Source organism: Felis catus, chromosome C2 (genome assembly GCF_018350175.1).
Source record: "Felis catus isolate Fca126 chromosome C2, F.catus_Fca126_mat1.0, whole genome shotgun sequence".
In the NCBI taxonomy this organism is placed as follows: Eukaryota; Metazoa; Chordata; class Mammalia; order Carnivora; family Felidae; genus Felis; species Felis catus.
In genome coordinates this window covers 11,489,666-11,511,573 of record NC_058376.1, presented here as the reverse complement: position 1 = coordinate 11,511,573, position 21,908 = coordinate 11,489,666, and the positions used below count along the sequence as shown (strand labels likewise).

At 51.4% G+C, this 21,908-nt stretch overlaps 1 protein-coding gene and 1 long non-coding RNA gene across 9 annotated transcripts in view; one reads left to right on the top strand and one right to left on the bottom strand.

The window, feature by feature from the left end:
• The window catches only part of ITSN1 (intersectin 1), a 220,478-nt gene that overhangs the window by 169,826 nt on the left and 28,744 nt on the right, over positions 1-21,908 (top strand). For 6 of the 8 annotated variants that reach the window (XM_023238780.2, XM_023238781.2, XM_023238779.2 and 3 more), the window contains 2 exons: positions 1,594-1,785; positions 21,352-21,473. In XM_023238780.2, coding sequence (XP_023094548.1) covers positions 1,594-1,785; positions 21,352-21,473 — 314 coding nt within the window. Of the gene's footprint in view, positions 1-1,593; positions 1,786-2,154; positions 3,677-12,135; positions 14,120-21,351; positions 21,474-21,908 lie in introns of those variants that run through there. The other 2 variants (XM_023238783.2, XM_023238782.2) reach the window with 2 other exon arrangements.
• On the bottom strand, positions 11,479-13,664 carry LOC123379872. The gene is made up of 3 exons (XR_006584835.1): positions 13,529-13,664; positions 12,820-13,187; positions 11,479-11,903 (listed from the first exon to the last, which is right to left on the bottom strand). It is a non-coding gene; the product is annotated as an uncharacterized LOC123379872 (long non-coding RNA).

Sequence of the window (21,908 nt, the reverse complement as noted above, 5' to 3'; positions counted from 1 at the left end):
TCTTTCCAGTCGGTTTTCTCCCGAAGTATCTTAGATTGTTTCTCACATCTGCTGTAAGCACTTCCTGTGCTTGCCGGGACTGATACCCAACTAATGTGATCTGGAATATGTTTTTCAAAAGGACCAAGTATCTAAGCAGCTTTGCTGTTCTGGGTACAACAGGGCCCTTGTTGGAACCCTCTTCCTAAAGCAGCCATGAATGCTGCGGCATTAAAGCCAGATTTTTCTCTTGATTTCCTTCCAGCTATTTAATTTGGGATTTGGGCGAGGGGGTGAGGGGACAAAAGGGAGCTCCTAAACATAAATGGCTGGGGTCTAAATAGGTCAGGAGATAGAGCTGGAGGCCACGGGGTTCTGTTGGTTGCAATATGCTGTTCACTGAAGACTAAAATAACTCCCCTGTGACATTTCCTGTGAACAGAGGGGCTTCGCTTACTGGGCAGGATGTTGCACACACTCTCCTAAAGGACTCAAAAGAACAGAGGGCACTGCGGCTGAGCCGGTTGGCTATTTTCTGCCCGAAGAGACCAAATTAGATGCTTTGGTAATATTTGAGGCGGGTGAGGTCAGGGGAGCAGGATTCTGCCTTAGGTCTTTAAAGCTACCAGTTCTTGGGTGGCATTTGTGGAAAATGCAGAATTTTCGTTTGTGTCCTTGCCATACATCCCGGTGAAATCAGATTCACACTTGGCAGCCTTTGCAAGAAACGAAAGGATTGGCAAACCGGGACTGTGCCCAGCCCCAGCTGGGCCTCTCTGCCTGAGCTGTGGCCTCGTGTGGGCGGAGGGGTGTGGTGCCAGCTGGATCCCCCCACCCTCCCTGCCTTGGGGGGATGCCTGGCAGTGTCCCTGTCATCAGGTTGGTTGAAACCCACAGAAAGGATTTGCTGAAGTGAGTCAGTTAGCTGGAGAATTTGAAAAACCTACACCCATATACAGGTTGGTTAAGAAAGATTAATTAGGGGCACGACCTCACCGTATGGTCTTATCTAAAGTGTGATAATGCCAGGAAACGAAGGCAGTTTAACCTCCCATAGGTTCGAGGGAAAAAGAGACAAGAAAAACTATTCTTGAATGTGGAAATTTCTCCTCTGAGACAAAAGTTTGAGACACAAAGATAGAGCAGAATAAAACACGGATTTTCACTGTTCAGGAAGATTTGGGTTTGTGGGGAGATCAGATGATAATTACCTTCCACCTTAAAAAGACAAAAGAAGAAGCAAGAAAGGAAGCAGAGAACTGTAGCAAAGTCCCCGGGATGCACGGGATGCACGGCTGACCCGGCTTCCAGAGTCAGCATTTTTAAGGAGTTCCCCTCCGCTCAAATAGAAATGATTCCATGAGCGTTCAGTCATCAGTGTAAATTTTCTGCTGACAAGTCCACATGAGAAAGAGGAAGGGTTTATATAAACTAAAGACTCCATGTGAAATTTTGCTGTCGTCTTGGTTTTTAACCCATCTTCCTCCGCTGCCCTCGCTCTGTCCTGTCCCGAAAGAACAGCACTAACACGTGGGCATATCTGATGACCCCAAGTGGCCCCTTCCGCGTGCCTCTCGGCCGGGCAGCTCTCACCTGGCCCTGTGTCTTCCGCAGTGTGCCAGGTGATCGGCATGTACGACTACATCGCCCAGAACGACGATGAACTGGCCTTCAACAAGGGCCAGATCATCAACGTCCTCAACAAGGAGGACCCCGACTGGTGGAAAGGAGAAGTCAATGGACAAGTGGGGCTCTTCCCCTCCAACTACGTGAAGCTGACCACAGACATGGACCCAAGCCAGCAATGTAAGTGCCTGAGCGGCTCCGTTGTCTCTCCCGTCTGGTTCCTTACGGTAAAACATGCAGCATTGCTCTGATTCTGCCGAGCTTTGTTTGCAGAACGTAAAGCTAGACCATTGCTGCATTCGCAACAGTCTCTTTGAAGACCTTCTGTAATGCAAGACTTTTATCTTGTGGGGTTGTTTTCTTTTCTTTTGTTTTTTTTTCATTCCTTCTGTAGCATGTCCCCTCCCTCCCCTCCCCCCTTTTTCCTTTTTTTTTTTTTTTTTTTGATCATTTTGGCACCATGCTGTTGACATGCCTGACTCATTTTCCTAGCTTGAATTTTGCTCATTGTTTTGTTTTGCTTATGTGTTGTTTTCCTCCTTTTTCTAGGAATCATATGTTGTCCATCCCCCCCTCAGGCTTGAAAGTCCTCAAAGAGACCCACTATCCCATATCACTGCCCAGAGGGATGATGGGAGATGCAGCCTTGATCATGTGACTTCCAGCATGATCACCTACTGCCTTCTGAGTAGAAGAACTCACTGCAGAGCAGTTTACCTCATTTTACCTTAGTTGCACGTGATGACAATGTCGAGTTATGACTTGCAGAGATAGAAGCAAACCTTACAAAATTACACAGGGTAGTGGGTCCTTTTGTGGCTTTCCTAGTGACTCGAATTGACTTCCCCCCCACCTTTGCACAGGTGCTTTCGATAGTTTTAAAAGTGTTTTTAAAAATATATTTTAGCCTTTTAATAAAAATCAATAAATTACTCCTTTGCCATTTTGGTTTTGCAAAAAGACCCACTATCAAGGAATTCTGCGTGTGCTATGGAAAAAAAAAAAAATGTTCCAAATGTCCATAAATCTGAGACTTGATGTATTTTCTTTGTTCATTTTGTCCAGTGTTACCAACGACATTGTGTAGTTTGGGTTTCCCCCGCCCCCTGCTGTGGAAGCAGAGGAATTCAGTGTATCTGTTTTAAAGCCGTGTAGAACGACCCCAATTAAACGGAAGGTGTTTGGCGCTTGTTCGTGTGTATCAGATGTACCCTGCCGAGCATGTAATAATACATCCTGTACATAAGAACTTAGTTCTTCCCATGGCGAAAGCTACCACCTTGTACGATGCTCTAATCATATTGCATTAATCTGATTTTGCACAGTGACCTTGTAGCCACAGGAGAAAGCACCTGTGTTTTTTTGTTCGGTCTCAGATTTATCTGGTTGAGTTGGTGTTTTCTGTTTGGGGTTTTTAATCTTGCGTGTTTTCATGCCGTAAAATCAGTAGACGACGCCGCTGAGGTTGTCACGATCAACAGTATCTACAATCTCTCCTTAGTCTCTGTTACATGAAGTTTTTATTCCAGTTACTTTTCACGGAATGACCGATTTTGAACACGTAATTTTCTTGACAAGAAAGAATGTATAGAAGTCTCCCTGCAATTAATTTCCAATGTTTACATTTTTTTTAACTAGACTGTGGGATTTCTGCAGATTAATACGAAATGGAGCTCATGGTCCGTGTATGTGTTAGATGTGTTGTAGCTGAAGCCATGTTGTGTCTTTTAAACACTAGTTGGAAGCTCTCAATAAAAATGCCCGCTGCTGACAGCACAGGACACCGGGTGGGGGGAGCCTCGGCACAGTCTCGCGGTTCCACTAATGCCTTTGTAACCTGAAGTCACCTTCTGTTTTCACGCCTCCCTCGGGGGCGTCTGTGCAGAGCCCCTCCCGCACTCACACGGCGCGGAGAGTGGGGGCTGCTTCCCCTCGTTCCCTTGCGCTCCAGTATTTTCATGGATATGAATGTAAGATATATAAATACATAAACCTGCGGCTTTAACAACTGTAATACCACCTTTTGGATTAGTTACGTGTATAGATAATTAAATTCTTCATACAAAAGTTAGACGGAAATGTCTCTGTGTTTTGATGTTGGAACCTGGCAGTGGTGACGGGGATCCAGACAGACTAGATGGCAGCCGGGGCCAGCTGCCCACGTGTCCATGGGGACGCTTGGGCTTTGAGATACAGACGCCATCCGCTCCTCACGGAGTCTTCTTTGACCCCCCCCCCCCGCCCCCACCTTGCTATCCGCTCCTCCCTGATCAAGGAGTAGAGGATGGCCCCTTACAAGACGGGTTTTGAAGACTAGAACTACCGCGCAGCTGAGCGGTTAACTGTCTCTTCGGGCTTTTGGTGCACGTCCTTGATACATTGACAGGTGTGTGACTGGACTCAGGGTACAAAACATTTCTCTGAAAGATGTATCATAATAAGTGTCTGATGAACATCCAGAGAACGTGTGGGTGGAGATGGAAACTTTCACGGCTTCCATACTGCTCCCCGCCACCCGTTTCTGCCTCGCACACGCCAGTCTTGTCGCCTTTGCAGAAATAAACCAGTGTATGTGTTGAAGAAACTTTGCTCTGATGACCATGCACTTGCTTCCGATCATGAACTTCACTTAGCGACCCTCCTCTGCCCTTCATTTGAACAATGGTTTCTATTTGGGGGGGAGGGATCCATCACGTGTCCGGCATCCTATGGGACTCACGGGAGAGTGTGCTGCTCAGTCACTACTGGAGACAGGGTCCCTGTCCTCATGGAGTCTGTGTTCTAATGGGAAGAACCAGCAGAAAACCAAACTACCACAGTACATGTAAATATATGTGGGCTGTGTGTGATAAGGTGATAAGTCCTGTGCTGGAAGTATGGTTGCAAGGCACCACTGAGCAGGACATCCAGTTGGGGCGGGCAGGGCGGCAGCAGGGAGAGGGTCAGAGAACCCTCCCAGCAGGAAGTGATATTTAACCTGAGACCTGAAAGAACTAGGGGCCAGATGAAGCCGGAAAGAGAAGTGGCTGTTCTAGGCACAGATGTCAGGACGTGCAAAGGCCAGGAGGTGGGTGGAGAGTTCTCTGTCCCCAACCTCCTCCCTGCCCCCCACTTGTGGAGCAAGGATCAAGACAGCGAGCCCCATCTCTTGCCCAGGAGCCCTTCCCCCATATAAGCCAATGTTTCTTCTCCAGCCTTGAGTTTGGTTGAAGTGACACATTGTCAAGGTGGGTACTGCTGTGCACTCTGTAACTCTCTCTACAATCCCCTCTCTATAGATCATTCCTCCAGACTTCCTTCTGGTCTGTGAACGGACACAGGTTGTTCCCCAGGACATGCTCTTTCCCCCTCGAACCATTTGGTTTGCATTTGATTATAGAGTGTCCATCTGATCCACTTCTTCTCAACCAGGGGGAATGCTACCGGCATCTAGTGGGTGCAGACCAGGGATGCTGTGAACTGCACTGCAGGGCACAGGACCACCCCCACCACGGAGAATTATCTGGACTCAGATGTCACCAGTACCAAGGTTGAGAAACCCCAGTCCCACCCACTGGCCACCGTGGTTAATGTTCACCTGGTTGTTCACGGCTAACATAGGTGCCTTGCTGGTAGTCGCTGCTTTTGTTCCGTAACTACTGTTGAGTAAACTTAATCACGTAATAAGTTCATGCTCTGTATCTGTGGTGTAAAAAGTGTCCCAGAATCTTGGTTCTATATTTTAGACTTGATCGTACTCTTCTTGGCTATTCCCCATTGTATGCAGTTTGGTACTAAAGTACTTTTAGTCCTGTTCTCAGAAAATCTGCTTAACAGGAAGTTGAATAAAGGAGAGAAAAAGCATCTTTTAATTAAGTTAGCAAAGTGATGCTAGGTATCTCCTTTGGCCCCAGAGTTTAAAGATGTCAGATTTTTTTTTTTTTTTTTTTAGTGGTTTAACAAAAACAGCTGGTCATTAAATCATTTAATTTCATAATTGGTGCCGATTTGTCATGTGAATGTATCTGCAACTGATCTGTGGGTACAGCGCCATATGGACAAGACGTGTCCAAATGAGATCACCCTCCTTTTGCAGTTTTGAGTTGCCTTCCTAAGGCCAGCTGCCTCTCTGCACTGCAGAGCAGGGCCCAGAGAGCTGCAGAGCGGGAACAGAGTGGCGGCCAGCGGGCCAGAGCCTGGACTGCCTCTGCGTAAAAAGGGTGCCCTGGAGAAGCTGATGTAAAGGAAGGATTCTTCCCTTTGTAAAGTAAAAAATATTACACCATTACACATATGGCAGAAACTGGTGTTTGCCCTGTTTCTGGAAGGGAACTGGGCAGATCCAGACTCCCATAAGCAGATGGCAACTGGGCTCTCTCTCTATGCCTTCTTTGATCCCATCCGAAGAAAACCCTGGTAATACCAGCTTAAGAAAACCCTCTCAGTCGTAGGTTAAAACATGGAATCACCAATATTCCCACCTCTCACCTAAAAATCCGCAATTTCTGTTGCTCAATATGCTATATGCCCACCTTGGCATATAGTAGGTTAAGTACTCAGAAATGCCTGTTTGAACGAGCGGGTTGAGCAATTAATACACAAGGAAGAGGCACTGGGGGTTCCATTCCAGGCACACCACATCACCCCCCCAAGAGGATACCGAGGTACATTTGCAGGCCCCTTTCCTTTAGCTGTGAGTTTCCCAGCAGCAACTGTGTTCTTGGGAGGGGCTGCTCCTGGGGTCTGTTACTCATCTAGTCTGTGAAGGAGGCCAAGGACCAGAGATGCCAGGGTGTGGCAACCTTCCTCTGGGCCAGGTCTACCCCTGGCACGGGGTCGGGGAGGCAGCCACCCAGATCACAGTTGGGGAAGGGGCCCAACAAATCACAGCCCTGCTTCCTGGCAAATTGAAAATTAATTCCTGAGAGTGAATATTCATTTTTTTCTTCTAGCAAAAGTATACGTTAATCCTATTCATTCCTTTTAGTTCCAAAACACCCAAGAGAATTTTTATGAAAAACTACATTGACTGCCAGTGGTCCCAAAATGCACAGGAAAAAAAAAAAAAAAAAAAAAAAAAAAAAAACAAAAAACAACCCAAGTCTTCAAAATGTCTGCTATTTTGGATCTGGTGGGATAGGGGAACACAATAAGGTCAAAGATCACGATAGCTGTATGTGAATATTTCACTATTTCACTTCGGCCAGAATTCTCTTGGGCTTTTCTTTAAGAAAATTCCACACACAAAAAGCCAGGTTTCCAGAATGTTTCCTGGTGGGTAGTTATTCCATCTCAAAGGGTTCCATTGCCACTTGGGGGAAAGTTGTTTTGTTTTGTTTTGTTTTGTTTTGTTTTGTTTTGTTTTGTTTTGTTTTTACTATCTTTTAAAGTTTATTTTGAGAGAAAGAGAGTGCATGGGAAGGACAGAGAGAGGGGTAGAGAATCCCAAGCAGGCTCTGCACTGTCAGTGTGGAGCCCAGCATGGGGCTCGAGCTAACTGAGATCATGACCTGAGCCGAAATCAAGAGTCAGATGCTTAACTGACTGTGCCAACCAGGCGCCCCAAGGAAGTTCTTTAAAAACTCCCTGGACATTTTAATTTTTATTATTTTTAAATGTTTATTTATTTTGAGAGAGAAAGAGAGATCACAAACAGGGGAGGAGCAGGGAGAGAGAGAGAGAGAGGGAGAGAGAAAATCCCAAGAAGGATCTACACTGTCAGGGCTTGGGGCTCCATCTCAAGAGCCGGGAGACCCTGACCTGGCTTGAAATCAAGAGCCCCATGTTTAACTGAGCCACCCAGACGCCCCTCCCCGGTCATTTTTAAATGATAGGATTTGATTCACAAAAAAATTAAAAGGTTTTGTTTGTCAAAAGTGAAAATCAGCTACAAAATTATACCAGGGCAACGTGCTGTTAAACACACACTACCTCTCAGAAACTACCAGGTTATTGTTTTACGTTGTCAACAGGCTGTGTGTGTGTGTGTGCGCGTGTGTGTGTGTGTGTGCGCGCGCGCCCGCGCGCACGCCTCCGTCTTTAGCTTGGTAATATTGGGTGGGGTGGTGAAAACAGACCCATCACGCTATAGAAGATTCTGGCTGAGGCGGACCGCTGCGGTTCCCACATCTGCCCCGCACCTGAGGTCAGGGTGATGTTGCAAGCCTCGAAAGAGGAAGTGTCCCCTTGACTCTGCCCGTCGTTTTTTAAAGTTGGGCAGATCCTCCTCTTCGTGCAGTTGCTCCCGAGTGACCTACAAGGGGCAAAAGCACTTTATCTAACGTTTTTCATCAAGGAGCCTGTTTTCACTCCGTTGAACGACTTGATTCCCCTGGTTTCTTCCCCTTCTCCGTCCTGTGCTGCCCCCTCCCTTCTTGGTCCCCTGTCACACACACTCGAGTTCAACGGGTCCACCCGCCGCACTCCAGGCCCCACCAGGAAAGTGGGGGGAGGGCTAGGGGCGGGAGGGGTGGGCGCACGCGCGCATGTGCATGCAGAGAGATGCCACCGACCTACCCACCCCCCATTCCTGCCCCCCTTCCCCCCTCCCCCCGCTCCCCGCTCGGTCCACGGAATCCAGATCAGGGAGAGCCAGCCGTGCGCACTAGCCCTGCGCTGTGAGCTGAGAGCGTGAAGTTCTCAGAGGCCCCTCCCCCTTTCCCTGGCTAGTCCTTTGACCTTGTGCCACGCGAGAACCGCAGCATCTCGGCACCAGCCGCCTCCCATAACCACGACTGTCTGTGTGGAAAGGTGGAGACCATTCCGTGTGTGGTTCACTCAGCTGGGGGGGTGGAGGAGCTGTTGCCCGATGCCTGCACCTTGTGGCACCTTCTCAGTGCTCAGGCTCAGGACGCAGCCGCCTCCTCAACCCTTCTAGTCCGGCTCACCTCCACTGCAGGATCTTCCAAAGACACAGGCTTGCCAGAGACGCCCGTGCTCAGTGCCACCCCGAACGGTTGCCTTAGCGTCTCCGTTTCCATGGCTGGCCTCTGCCAGAAAAACATGGCGCCAAAGATACTAACACGGCCTGTCTACAAGTTCAGGGTAATATTTCATTCCATTTCTCTTAAAGTTTTGGAGTATTTTATTTTCCTGTAGGCAGATAGTGGCGATGGAGGAGTCTGACCTAACGGTACCCTGGGCTTTTATAGAGGCCAGGAAGGAATACAGGGTGGTGGTTCGGGACATGGGTTCAAATCCCAGCTCTCCCACTTCCTAATTGTGTGATTGTGGCCAAGTGACTTAACCCCTTTGTGCTATAGTTTCCTCATTTACATATGGAGGGATAATAATTGTACCCAGCAGGTAGTAAGCCCCCCCACCGACAATAGCCTTCTTGTCATTCTTACAGGAGAGAAAGGCATTTGCACCTGGTCCTGGGCGTGAAGGAATCCATTTAACTGGCTTCCTCCTTTCTTGCAATAAACCGAGACAGAAGGTTGTGTGCATTTTAAGACTTTACAGAAAGCAGTGCTTTTGTAGATAAGGGATTTTGCAGAGAAAAGATTGGACAGCTTCCTTAAAACCTTCAGCCATCTCATTCATTTGTGCACAAATCGGGGTCCCCTTTTCTCCAGTAGTGGGAGGCCCACCTGTGTTGGAGTAAGCACCTTCCTCATGCTCCCTCAATGTGCGGTGACACCCAGCCCCGTCAGCGGACGCTTGGCAAATGGGAGAAGTTGCCCTGTGTTTCAACGCGGCTGGCGTCAGGGAGGCCGACAGAGCAAATGGAATGTGCGAGGCTTCTAAATGTCACGTCCGTGGACCCGGTTGGCAGGCCCATGCAGCGCCCCACAATAAACCTGTCACACATGCATTGAGTCACTGGATCCCTTATTTCTCATCTCTGCATTCTGTGGCCTTGTGTTCTCTCGCCAGCAAAGAAAGACCGGAATGTTTGGCCCCCAGACGTGCCAGGAGCTCGTTCTTTTTGTTCTTTGTGTTTTGTTTTTAAGCAACCGTACAGCTTGGATAAGGGACATGTGTCACAAGGGTGGGGGGCACCCCAAAGCGCCGTCTCCAGCACACTTAAAGACTGGGAGATGAGTTCTCTCCTGCCCCGTCGCGGACACCCGGACATGCCTCTCAGCATCCACGGCTTTGGGTCTGGGATGCGTCTGGTCTGTTTGCCAAGCCTCCGGCAGAGTTTGAACCCTATGATCTGTCCCAGCAGAGAAGTGGAAGCCAGGATGACCCTCTCCTCTGTGGGGCATTACCTTGTCCTTCTGAGGCCGCTGTGGGAAGACCCCCACATCTGAGTCCTCAGTACGACCCTCCAGTGTCACGGGCTCCCTCGTGGTAGGAGCCCTCACCCCATCCTCAAGGGGCAGAAGTAATCTGCCAGTCCTCTCCCCTCCCTCCCCTGCCCCTCCCCTCCACCCTGCTGTGTCAACAGCTCCTGGGAGACCAGGAGGGGTCCAGCCTGCCTGCATTTCCTGGCAAGCACCTCCTCTCCTGCACTCCCGGAGAGGAGAGTCGTGGCCAAGGAACACGGGGCCAGGTGACAGGGCTGTGCTCAGTGAGACACAGACCGGGCACCTGCTCTCATGGAGCTTGTAGGAGCCAGAGGAAAACAACAGCTCACAAATAAGTCATTTCAGCTGCTGCTGGATGAAATGGGCCAGGATGTGACTGAGGGCCAGGGCTATCGCAGATGGGATGGCCCAGGAAGGCCTCTGTGGAGAGGTGGAGGTCTGACTGCAGAGGAGTTGGCAGGCAAAGGTCAGGGAGAAACGTGTTTCAAGCCTGAGGGATAGCAAGTGCAAAGGCCCTGAGGGTGACCAAGTTTCTCCAGTCCTTGCATGAAGACCATAGCCTTCTTTTTTTTTTTTTTTTAAGTTTATTTATTTTGAGGGGGGGCGGGGGGAAGGTTGGGGCAGAGACAGAGAATCCCACACCATTAGCACGGAGCCCGATGCAAGGCTTGAACCCACAAACCGTGAGATCATGACCTGAGCCAAAACCAAGAGTCAGTCGCTTAACCGACTGAGCCATCCAGGCGCCCCAGGACCATCAGCCTTCTAACCCATCCCTGCTCCAGGCTCACGGTTTTCCAGCCTCTTCTCCACCCCGTGGGCAGAGAGCTATTTTAAAAATGGAAGTTGCAATCTGCTAACAATCATCCAGGGCTTCCCAGTGATAACGGCCCAAATCTCGCAGTTGGGCCTCAAGGCCCTGCCTGATCTGCTCCCTTCTCCAGCCCATCCGGCCGGACCCCTCTCTTCCCTTCTCCTCATTGAGAGCTCCTTGTGCTTCGTCTTCAGCGTAGCTCAGTCGTCGCTTGCTCAGGGAAGCCTTCCCTGATCGGCGCCTTCCTTTCTGAGTTGCTGGTGGAACCCATAGACGGCTGCCGTCATCCAAACACCTTCCAGGTCTCTAACACCAAAAGGTGTGGCAGGTGCAGGGGACATGGGCCTCCAGCTTGCAGGAGGGGACCCTGATGCTTGGAGAGGGGAAGCCCTGGGCTGAGCCCCTTCCAGAGCTAGTTGCTACCATCCCGATCTCACATTCTTTCTGCCCCCTTTTGAGTAACCGTGAGGACCCTCCACAGCGGTCCAGGCTTCTGTTGCTGCAGTGGGTTTCCAAGACGCCCTCTTGAAAACCCTCTCCTCTGACCTCCAAACCACTTGGTGGAAATGCCCACCTGCATCACTGGTCCGCGCATGCTGGGTGTGAACTGGGGAGGAAATGAGTGGTGTGGACAGCGTGGACCCGGGGCCTTTCCCCACCTAGAGACCCCATCACTCAACCTGCCAGAGTGTCATCGGTCTGGGATCCGTGGACACCCGTTGTCCGGCCCCACTCTTGCTTCTCTCGTCCTACCCGACCTGCACCCCCCTGCTATCACCACAGTCTCCTCCCCGCCTTACAGCCCGCCCCCCCCCCGCCCCACCTCCCTGTCTTCTCCACCTTGGTCCTCCCATCTTCCCCCTCCTCCTCTCCTCGCTGCCCAGCCCAGCTCCACCGACTCGCCGTGACTCAGCCCTTTGCTGAGCTGCTCGTAACTCATCATACGTGAAGATGAGTGGATTTTAAGACTCAGACACACGCACAGACACACAGACACTCATCTCCCGCCCAAGACCGTGAGCTCCCTGCGGGGCAAGGCCGGATCCCACAAAGACCCACACAGGAACAGCACTTACAAGTAGCGGTGGTACCTCCCCTTGTACGATTGATTGTTGTGCGACGCCCCACCTCCCCGGTAGCTTATGAACCAGAGGACAGCGCCTACCTTGCACCCTTGCATGTCGTGACCGCCCATGGTGGTCGTTCAGGAGCCCTGTGTGGACGGTCTCGCTCCTTCCTCCCCATCTAGGCTGCAAGGAAAGGACACATCGGTGCTCAGTCTCTGCGCTGCATGTGACCTCGACCCCTGCACAAAGCTGTGTGTTTGGGAAGCCACCATGGCTTAAAAGATAAATTCACGTGAGAAGACCCTGGGACTGGAAATGAGCTTAGTAGTCAAAAGAATTGTCATTCATCATTCTTATAACCGCCCTAACTACCATATATTTATGCGTGTATTTGGTTTTCTGTCTCCCCCACTAGAATGGAAGCTCCATGAAAGCAGGGACCTGAGCGCAGCTATGCAGTTGCTGGAAATGAGCAGGAAATGTCCCGGGCTCAGGTTGTCTCTTGTGTCCCACCGGGGTCAGTTTGCCAAGTTAGGAGAGACCGCAGGGGACCGGGCTATGCTTAGACCCTCGAGAAGAAAGTTCCACTGGGACGAGGAGGATGCCTGCCCCGCTGGACCGCCAGAGCTGGGTCCCGGGACCGGCCAGCCGAGGGTCACTGTCAGAGGAGACACAGCCGCCTTGACCCAGCCTGGCTACCGCCGGCCCAACAGCCTCGGGCGCCACGGACCAGACCATCCTCACAGCCAGGTCTCTCGGGAACGCGTCGGGAGAGGAACGGGGACCGGCCACCCTCGGGCCCACTCTTTGGTTTTCTTGTGGGTCTCCATCTCCCAAGACAGCAAGAGCGGAGGGCTTATTCCTGATAGCAGAAGTCACCGTGCACCTGTGGACTCCGCTGTCCCATCGATTCAAGGAGGCCGATGAGCAGAGTGACCTTTTTGAGCTCTAGGCCTAGCATTGGGGGTCAGGTGGCGGCAGTGTGACCTCCAGGGACACAGCGTCAGAGGCTTGTCTGAGCTCCAGGCCATGGACGGAAGGGACGGCATTCTGGGTTACAACCATAGTTCCCTTTGGACAAGCCGCTTGAGGGACCCACCTGGGTCTGGAATCGGTTCAACAATTGTGACGCTCTCGTACTACATGAGCCTGGACAGATCTAGGCTCTGAATTTTGCTCCGTTTCCACACCAGGTGTCTTGATTTCGGGGCTCCCTCTGATGGAGTGGTCCTCACTCTGGGCTGCACGTGGGAGTCTCCTGGAAGCTTCCACATGTTACAGAGGCCCGGGTGGAACCCCGGCCAGGTGGATTTGATTGGTCCGGGCTACCGCAGGGACGTCGGGCCTTCTAAATCTCCTTAGGTGATTCCAAACATGCCGCCATTCTCAGGGGCCACAGCCCTCACCCAGCCTCCGTGAAGCTGCCACCGTGATCCTTCCGAAACACGGCCCGGACCTTTCCCAGCTCTGCAACCAAGACAAAAATGTAGACGTCTCACTCTGCTGTTCAAACTCCTTGACTGTACCGCCCCCCCACCCAGGGCCCCACCAGATTGAAACGTTGAAGCCCTTCCCCCCCAGTACCTCAGAGTATGACTGTTTCTGGAGCTGGGACCTTAAAGAGGTCATTAAGTTAAGATGAGGCCATTAGGGTGGACCCTACCTCCAATGTGAAGAGGACATTTGGACGCAAAGAGTCACCAGCAATGATTTTGTAACAGAAGAAAGGCCATGTGAGGATGCAGGGACAAGATGGCCACCTGCCCGCTAAGGAGAGAGACCTTAGAAGAAATCAGACCTGCTGGTACCTTGATCTTGGACTTGCTGCCTCCGGCGCTGTGAGACTCCATTTCTCATGTGTGAGCCCCGTGGTCTGTGGGACGTGGTTACAGCAGCGTTAGCTGACTAATACATCACCTTCCCAGCAAGGCAGGAGGCACGGTGGTTCAGAACAGTAACTCCGGGCTAGGACCCCCTCTGCCATTGATTAACTGAGGCTTTGGCGAGTCACTTAACTTCTCTGTGCCTCAGTTTCCCTGTCTGTTCAATGGGAGAATAGGCGTAGTAGCTGCCACACAGGATTGTCGGTGAGGACTCTGTGAGTTCACATACATACAGCGCCTGGAACCGTGTGGCTCATGCGAGCATGCAGTGTTGACTTTCTTTACTCCCTGTTACCCCAGCATCTGCTTTCTCTCCTCACTGCTTTCTCTCTATTCCCCTTTCCTCCAACCACTTCCTCTACTTGGATCCCTCGCTACTTCCCCACCCGAAACTGCCATGTGCCTGATGGAGCCCAAGCCAAATCCCTGCTTCTCTGGAAGATATTCCCAGGTCCCTCTAGTCAAACCTACTGCCTCTCATTCCAATAAACATGTGTCTGTACTTCTAACACCCCAGCCTGCTTTGTGTACCCGAAGGATTTACTTGCGGCCGCTGCTGAGGGTCCCTGAGATACCGCAGGGTGGTGGGCATTGAAAGCAGAGGCTCAGCAAGAAAGGAAAGCAAAGGTGGTAACATCAGTGGGGCCAGGAATGAGCGAACGAGTGCACACCATGGGATGCTCGAGGCCGCACCAGGGATCCCAGCATCCGTTATAAAGCCATGAACGCCATGCCTTTAGTTAAAAGTGACCTATGGCAAATTAAGAGAGATCTATCCCTGAGAGTAATTTGATTTTTGCAAATTCTCAATAGTCATTAAACTACCTGGCACCCCATGTAGACTGGATTCCCCTTCTTAGAAGAATTGTTATTCTTCTGGAAGCCACCTTGACCCTTTGAAGCTACAGGGTTAATGCTGAGTGTGGCTGAATGGAAGCCCCCAGAGGGACCCAGCCGAATGGGTCTAGCGAGTTCCCCCAGACAGGCCGGAGAGGGCTGCCTGGGTTCAGCTGGACATAAGGCATCGGGGGGTCTTTGGTGCCATCAGGTGACATTCCCCCTCCCCCCACTACAGGTCCCCATGCCCATCCAGCTCCTCTAAACCCCCATAAGAATCCAGTCTTAAGGACTTCAACGCTGAGGTCTCAGGGACGGGCAGCTCGCAGTGAAGCCCTTTGTGAGTTTCCTGTGCTTTGGCCAGAACCAGAGTCTAGATGGGATGCCCGAGCCTCTGGTAGACCAGGGCTCCCCAAGGACAAGGACCCAGCCCGCCTCATTCACCGCCAAGTCCCAGCTCCAAGCACAGCGGCACAGGGGGAGCGCACAAGTTCACAGCTTAGAGAATGGGATTGTGGGGGGGAGGGGGGGAGGGGGGAGTGCTCTGGCCGGAGAACCTTCTTTATGTCGTATCCATTGCAGCCTTTCCTACATGACAAGCCATCCCACATGTGCCATTCTGTCCAGGAGGTTGAAGGCAACGCAATCAGACCCATTTTCCCAGAAAAATCCAGTGTAGCCTGACAGGGGCCACGAGAGCCACGAGGCCCCTGTTCCCTCCATTGAGGCCGGCCCTGGAGAAGGCTTCGGTGTAGACAGGAGCTCCAGCTCCAACAGGTATCCTGGTGGGCGAGGCCACTTAGCCGGAGAGTTTGGGCAGAATGTCCCCACAGACACTGGTATATCCTTTCTCTTAAAGGTGAAAAACCATTGCCTGAGTTTCCATATTGTGGGATTTCTCGCCTGGCCCCTCTGGCATTATGCCTTCTGTGATGTCATGTACTGCCCACCTTACGGCCTTCCCGCTTCCCGCCTTATCTCCCATAGTGTCCCTGCACCTACTTGGCATACTGGCCCCACACCCCCAACATAATGGCCCCATCCTCCCTGATGCAGAACCACCCCCCCCCCCAACACACACACAAGTAGGACCTCCTCGCAGAGCCTTCCTCCCTCAGGACAAGGAGCATGTACTTCTGAGCCCTGCAGACTCTACTATCCTCGCAGACCTGCAGGAACGTTCTCCACTGCTTGCTATTTCAAATTTCATTTCCATGTTCGCGTCTCCCTCCCAGCTGTGAGTTTCCTTGAGGACAAGGGCATTATCTTGCTCATTCCTGTGTCTCTTGGGCTTCGTAGGAACTTAATAAATATTTATTGACCATCTTAGAGTATATTTTGGCCCTCTCATAACAGGAACGAGGCCTGTTTATTTGGTTTGTCCGGTGGCCGGCTTGCTGTGGGGGCTGGTTTGGTTTTTAAAATCATGGACCTTGTTGAGAACGGAAGGAGAAGGTTTGGGAATGAGAAGGGCGATGCCCCGGTTGTACCCTAAGTCCTTCTGTATGCTTTGAACTGTTTACATCGAGCATGTGTTCATGTACTACTGTTGTAATAAAGCAATTTATTTAGATTGTGCTGTTCCTATGAACGTTGTCCCATTGAGGTGACAAGATGACCTTTTTGGGTAAGATTTTCCCACATTCTCTCCAGTGCCCCAGACTCAACTACTCTCAAAGGGGTCTCACGGCTACTCTCCACTTTGTGAATGTGTCTAACTACGCAAAATTACAAGGGACAGCACATAGATGGGGAATTTTATGTGGGCTGTAATTAGGGATCGGTTTTAAGTGCCCAGAGTCGCTTGCAATATTATTTCAGCTGTGAGTGGATTATAGTTAGTTTTAAGAATCCTTCATCACACCGAGATGTCCGTGAAAAGTTATTTGCTCTGCTTTATTCTCTCAGTTTTCCCCGGGAAAGGGAGCCAGAAAATCATGTTTATCCTGGTTCCCAAAGGGGAGAAGAACCACATCCCTCCACCCTTAAAGAAAACTCTCTTATTTGCAATGTCTTTTCCATTTACCCCGCTCTGAATAATGGAGTTTTTAAACTCGTTTGTTTTTCTAAATATTAAATTTTCAAAGGAAGGATATTTTTTAGCTCCAAGTACCTATTTCCAGCCTGTAATGGTCTTCTTGGTCTGGCATCCAGCAGCAAGAACTTTTAAAACAGCATCGTGTGGGTCGGTTCAGTAGCTAAAAAGACCATTCAAAGCCAACGCTGTCGGCATACAATGCTGAGACGAATCTCCCCACAAAATCTTTGCTTTTTGTTGTACGCTGGGGCCTGGAGAGGCCATCGGAGTCAGCCCCCTGCCTCCAGGCAGGCTGGTAGGTGGACGGCGTGGGGTGGAATTTGTGGCGGCAAGCAGCCCAGAGTCACATGGAACCTGTCAGCTGGGTCAGCTCTGACATGGGTCCTCTGGGTGGATGGACGGGAATGCTGGAGCTGCCCGGAGCAGGAGGCCGTGCAACCTCCTCGTGCCCCTCCCTTCCATGTGCAACAGACCCCCAATTCACCCCAAACTGGCCCCGGCACCAGGGATTCTTGGAACTAATAGCCTAAGTCCACTCTAGACCTTTTGCTGTTGTTCGGGCTCCGGGCTTCTTCAAAGCCGTACCACGTAGGGGAGCCAGGGGGCTCAGTCGGTTAAGAGTCGGGACCTTGACTTCAGCTCAGGTCATGATCTCACGGTTCGTGAGTTCGAGCCCCGCGTGAGGCTTTGTACTGACAACGCGGAGCCCGCTTGGGATTCTCTCTCTCCCCTCCTCTCTCTGCCCCTCCCCGACTTGCGCGCTCACTCGCTCTCTCTCAAAATAAATAAATAAACTTAAAACAGCAACAACAACAACCGTACCATGTAAAACTTGAAGACTCAGAACTTCTGAAATCCAAAGCAAGCCATTTCCTGTTAATGTTTCCTCCCGGGTCCTTGTTTCCGACTCCTCAGTCGTTCTAAGCAAATCTGCAGGTCACTTGCACTATCCTTGCTTCAGAGCTGTCAACCTGGCCGGGCTTTCAGTTTCCAGTAATGTCAGTGTTTCTCAGTGGGGGGGGGGGGGGGGGGGGGGTGGCTGTTGACATTCGGGGAAGGCAATTCCCTGTCCTGTGTATTGCAGGGCAGCTTAACAGCCCTGGGCCAGCCCCACCCAATCCCAGCCGGCACCTCCAGTCATTATGACGACCAAAAATGCTTTCTCAGCCCCGGGGGCTGGGGCGCCGCACAAGCCTCAGCTTGGTGGGGGTTAGTATCCCTTCGGCCTGTGGGAACTAATACCACCCCCAGCCGAGGACTGTATGCTCTGGAGGCAGACATTTCTCCTCTTTTGTTGTGAATCCTCAGCACCCAGCAGTTGGTGGCAGACTCATGACAGGACATCGGTAAACATGTGTCCAATGAATGAATGAATGAATGAGATCCACGAACAAGCTTCAAGAGGGCCTGTGAACCCTATAAAAGTGTGTGCAAAATATGTGTGTGTGTGTGTGTGCGTGTGTGTGTGTGTGTTGTACATGTGAGTTTTCTGGGGCCAGAGTTCATAGCATCCATCATGTTCTCCAAGGGAAATTGTGACTGAAAGGGATGTTCAGAGGATGAGGGCAACCAGTGTCTCCCTGATGTCCTAGCCCGATGTTTGTATCCCTGCAAACACCAGTGCACGGTGTGGGATGCGTCTAACAACTGCAGCTCTAAACAATATCCTAATATCCTCACAGTGAGGAAGGTCCTGGGCACCTGGGTGGCTCGGGTTAAGCATCCGAATTCGGCTCAGGTCACGATCTCACGGTTCGTGGGTTCGAGCCCCGCGTCGGGCTCTGGGCTGACGGCTCGGAGCCTAGAGCCTGCTTTGGATGCCGTGTCCCCCTCTTTCTCTGCCCCACCCCCGCTCACGTTCTGTATCTCTCGCTCAAAAGTAAACACACATTAAAAAAAAATTTTTTTTAAAGAAAGGAATGTCCTGAAAATTCTAGGGGAGACCCTGCTCCGTGAGAGTTCCAACAAGTCCCTGTAATGCAAGGGCTGCGTTCTGCTCTGTAATAAGAACAAGCCTTCCTCTCTCCTGGGCTCTTTGACTCATTGACAGGACAGTTTGGTGAGAATAGGTGACAAGTGAGATGTTTCCTCCCAAACTGAAGAGTGTTTCCCAGGTGGCTTTCTTAATGAAAGCCCAAGGACTTGGTGGCGTCACTCCACCACTCAAAAACCAAAGCTCCCGCAGGGGCTCGGCAGAGGCGGGCAGAACTGAACAGAGCGAGCCATCAGGACTTGCTTCCTTCCTGAGAGCTCGCTGAGGGAGCAGTTGTTCTAATGAAGCACAGCCAACGCCCCAACCCGCAAAGAACAGCTGGACCAAGCTGGTGGCTGAGTGGAGGGCCCAAGTTCCAGATTCATCTGCAGACCTGCATGGTGGTTCGTGCCCAGCTCACAGATCTGTGGATTTATAGTTTGGCCACATTGCAGTGGCTTTGAATGAGGTCGTGGGGATGGGCGTGGAGAATATTAACATAAGGATGGCTCGTCCCTGCTGCTTTCCCAGCTCCCATCTGCCTGCCCATCCTCAAATTGTCCTGTTCCAGGAAAAGAATCTAAAGCATTCTAGAAAGGGCATTTGGCCAGGGGAGGGTACAAGACAGGACTAGAAGGACCCAGATGTGGAGCTCATCTCTGGCACAGGAAAACGTTTGCTAAGAAGTCAGTGATATCATTCACCTCAGAGGGATCATCCTATTTGCGGAATCTTCCAGCATATAGACTAGGTCATGAGCCCCAGTCTAGGGGGAAGACTTTCTGCGGGGAAGATGGAAACTCTGAGGAATTCCTGATAGTCCAGAGCAAGCTTCTCAAACTTTAGTTTGCCTTAAAAAAATTACCTGGAGAGCTTGTTAAATCAGATTCCTGGGCCCCAAATCCAGGTAGTCTATTCCGCAGGGGCCTGGTAATTTGCATTTCTAACAAGTTCCCTGGTGTGGCTCATGCTGCTGGTCCGGGGACCACACTTTGAGAACCACTGGCGGCTGGCAGATGGTTCATATTGTGCTCCATCGCGCCCCCTTGTGGGGGAAAATGGTATGAGAAAAGCAACAGAATGGGACCCCCTGCCCGCATTCCCTCCTACATCCAGGACACCTTTCAGTCTATTTCACAAATCTGGTTGAGTGTGTGTGTGTGTGTGTGTGTGTGTGTGTGTGTGTGTGATAAATGAAGAACCCCTCATAAAAACGAGAGGAGAGACCACGGGCCTGGAACAGGTGGGCCCAGGCCTGTATGAAGGGCACCCCCCAAGAACGGGGGCTTCCCACCCCCCCCCCTTCCAGCGTGCCGTGTCATGAGGCAGCCTCTGCTGATAAGCGGAGAACGTTCAAAGCCAACAAAACCCTAAATAGCCAACCAGGTGAGCAGAGGCAAGGGCAGGCACCAGCTTCCGTGTGTGTCCCATCTCAGGTCAACCGAGCCCGTTCCCTCGGGCACCTGGGGCCCCGGATGTGCCCAGCTGTCTGCAGCCGGGGCAGTTTCCCTGTCTGTCTTCGGGCTTAATGCCTCTCCAGGCACACGGCAGCAGCCTGGCTCATGGACTTTACCTGGCACTGTCTGAACGCTCTCCACATCTCTCTGCCCTGTGCCCAGGCCCAGCAGGAGCCTCAGCACAGCCACCTGAGCCTCCGAGAGCCAACCTCAGGACAAGCTGATGCCCTCCTGTAGCTGGGACCCAACAACAGTAGCCATCTGGGGTAGAGCCCAGGTTCTGGCGTCAAAGCGTCAGGCTCGAGTCTCGGCCACTGCAAAGCTAAGAGATTTGGGGTGAGGCAACCCCTCAGAAGCTCCGTTTCCTTGTCGGTGAAATGGTGACGCTTCCGGAGCCTCTGTGGGCTTTGAGCACACCTGCCAGCGTAGAGCTCCTTGTGGAGCACCTGGCGTGGGGTGAGCCCTCAGGAAATACCGGCCAATTACTCCTTAGTCTTCTCTGGACATTATCGTGTCAGCAGTTTGGACGAAGGAGTGCGCTGCCTGGGTCAGTTTGCTAGGCTGCCGCAACAAAGGCCACACACAGGGTGGCTCAAAACAACAGAAATTTATTTTCTCACAGTTTTGGAGAAAAGTCCAAAAGCAAAGTGTTGGCAGAGACACGTCCCTCTGGAGGCCTTGGGGGAGATTTTTTCCGTGCCTTCCTCTTCGCTTCCGATGGCGGCTGGCAATCCTTGGCGTTCCTTGGCTTGCACCTGCCTCTGTCCTTGCCTCTGTCGTCACATGACCTTCTTTCTGACCGTCTCTGTATGTCTTCCTATAAGGACACCAGTCACATGGGATTAGAGCCCACCCTAATTGAGTATGACTTCATCTCAATTTGACTCTATCTCCAGAAGCCCGATTTCTGGTCACAGTCACAGTCACAGGAACCAAGGTCATAGGTATAGGTCACAGGAACCAAGGGTTCTGAGGAACAGGAACCAAGTCACAGGAACCTAAGGTCACAGCCACAGGAACCAAGAGTTAGAACTGGAATGTGGAGGCGTCTGGGTGGCTCAGTCGGTTGAGCGTCCGATTTCGGTTCAGGTCATGATCTCACGGTTTGTGGGTTCGAGCCCTGCATCGGGCTCTGTGCTAATGGCTCAGAGCCTGGAGCCTGCTTCGGATTCTGTGTCTCCTTCTCTCTCTGCCCCTCTCCTGCCTGTGCTCTGTCTCTCTCTCTCTCTCTCTCTCTCTCAAAAATAAACATTAAAAACATTATATATATATAAAAAAATAACTTGAATGTGTATTATTAGGGAACGTGATCGAACCCGTAACACTGCCCAGCTCCAGTGAGGCCACAGGGACCAGCAGGCACGAGGCCCCAGATTCTTCACTGTGTGGCTGTATGAGCTTCCCTAGACTTGCACTAAAATGTCCCAATGGTTGTGTCTTCCAGGGTGTTCAGACTTACACCTCTTGGATATGCTGACCCCCACTGAAAGAAAGCGGCAAGGATACATCCATGAGCTCATTGTGACAGAGGAGAACTATGTGAATGACCTCCAGCTGGTCACAGAGGTAATGGCAGCTATGGGTGCCGGTGGGGGCCGGGGATACTGGCAGAGGTTGGGGAGAAGGGGGGCCTCTGTTAAGGAGGGCTGCACCCTGATTCTCAGCCTGAGAGGTTTTCTGATGTGTGGGGAGCATCTGGATGGTAAATCACACAGGAGATTTGTACCCAAGAGAAGATGGTCGAACTCTTATCCGTGGCCCTCTGAGTCATCCCCGTAGAGGGATCACTCATGTCAGGGGATGAATGAGTCCGTGAGGAGGTGTGTGGAAGGAGACACGTGGGCTGGGGACTGGGAGTCTAGACGCTCCTCGGAGAAGTGGGTGCTTAGCCACCAACTAGTTAATGCCATAGAGCAAGCCATGTGGTCTCCCGGGCCTCAGGGTTGGCATCTGAAAATGGCAGCCATCCAGCCAATTATCTCGAGTCATTCCTGGTGGTAC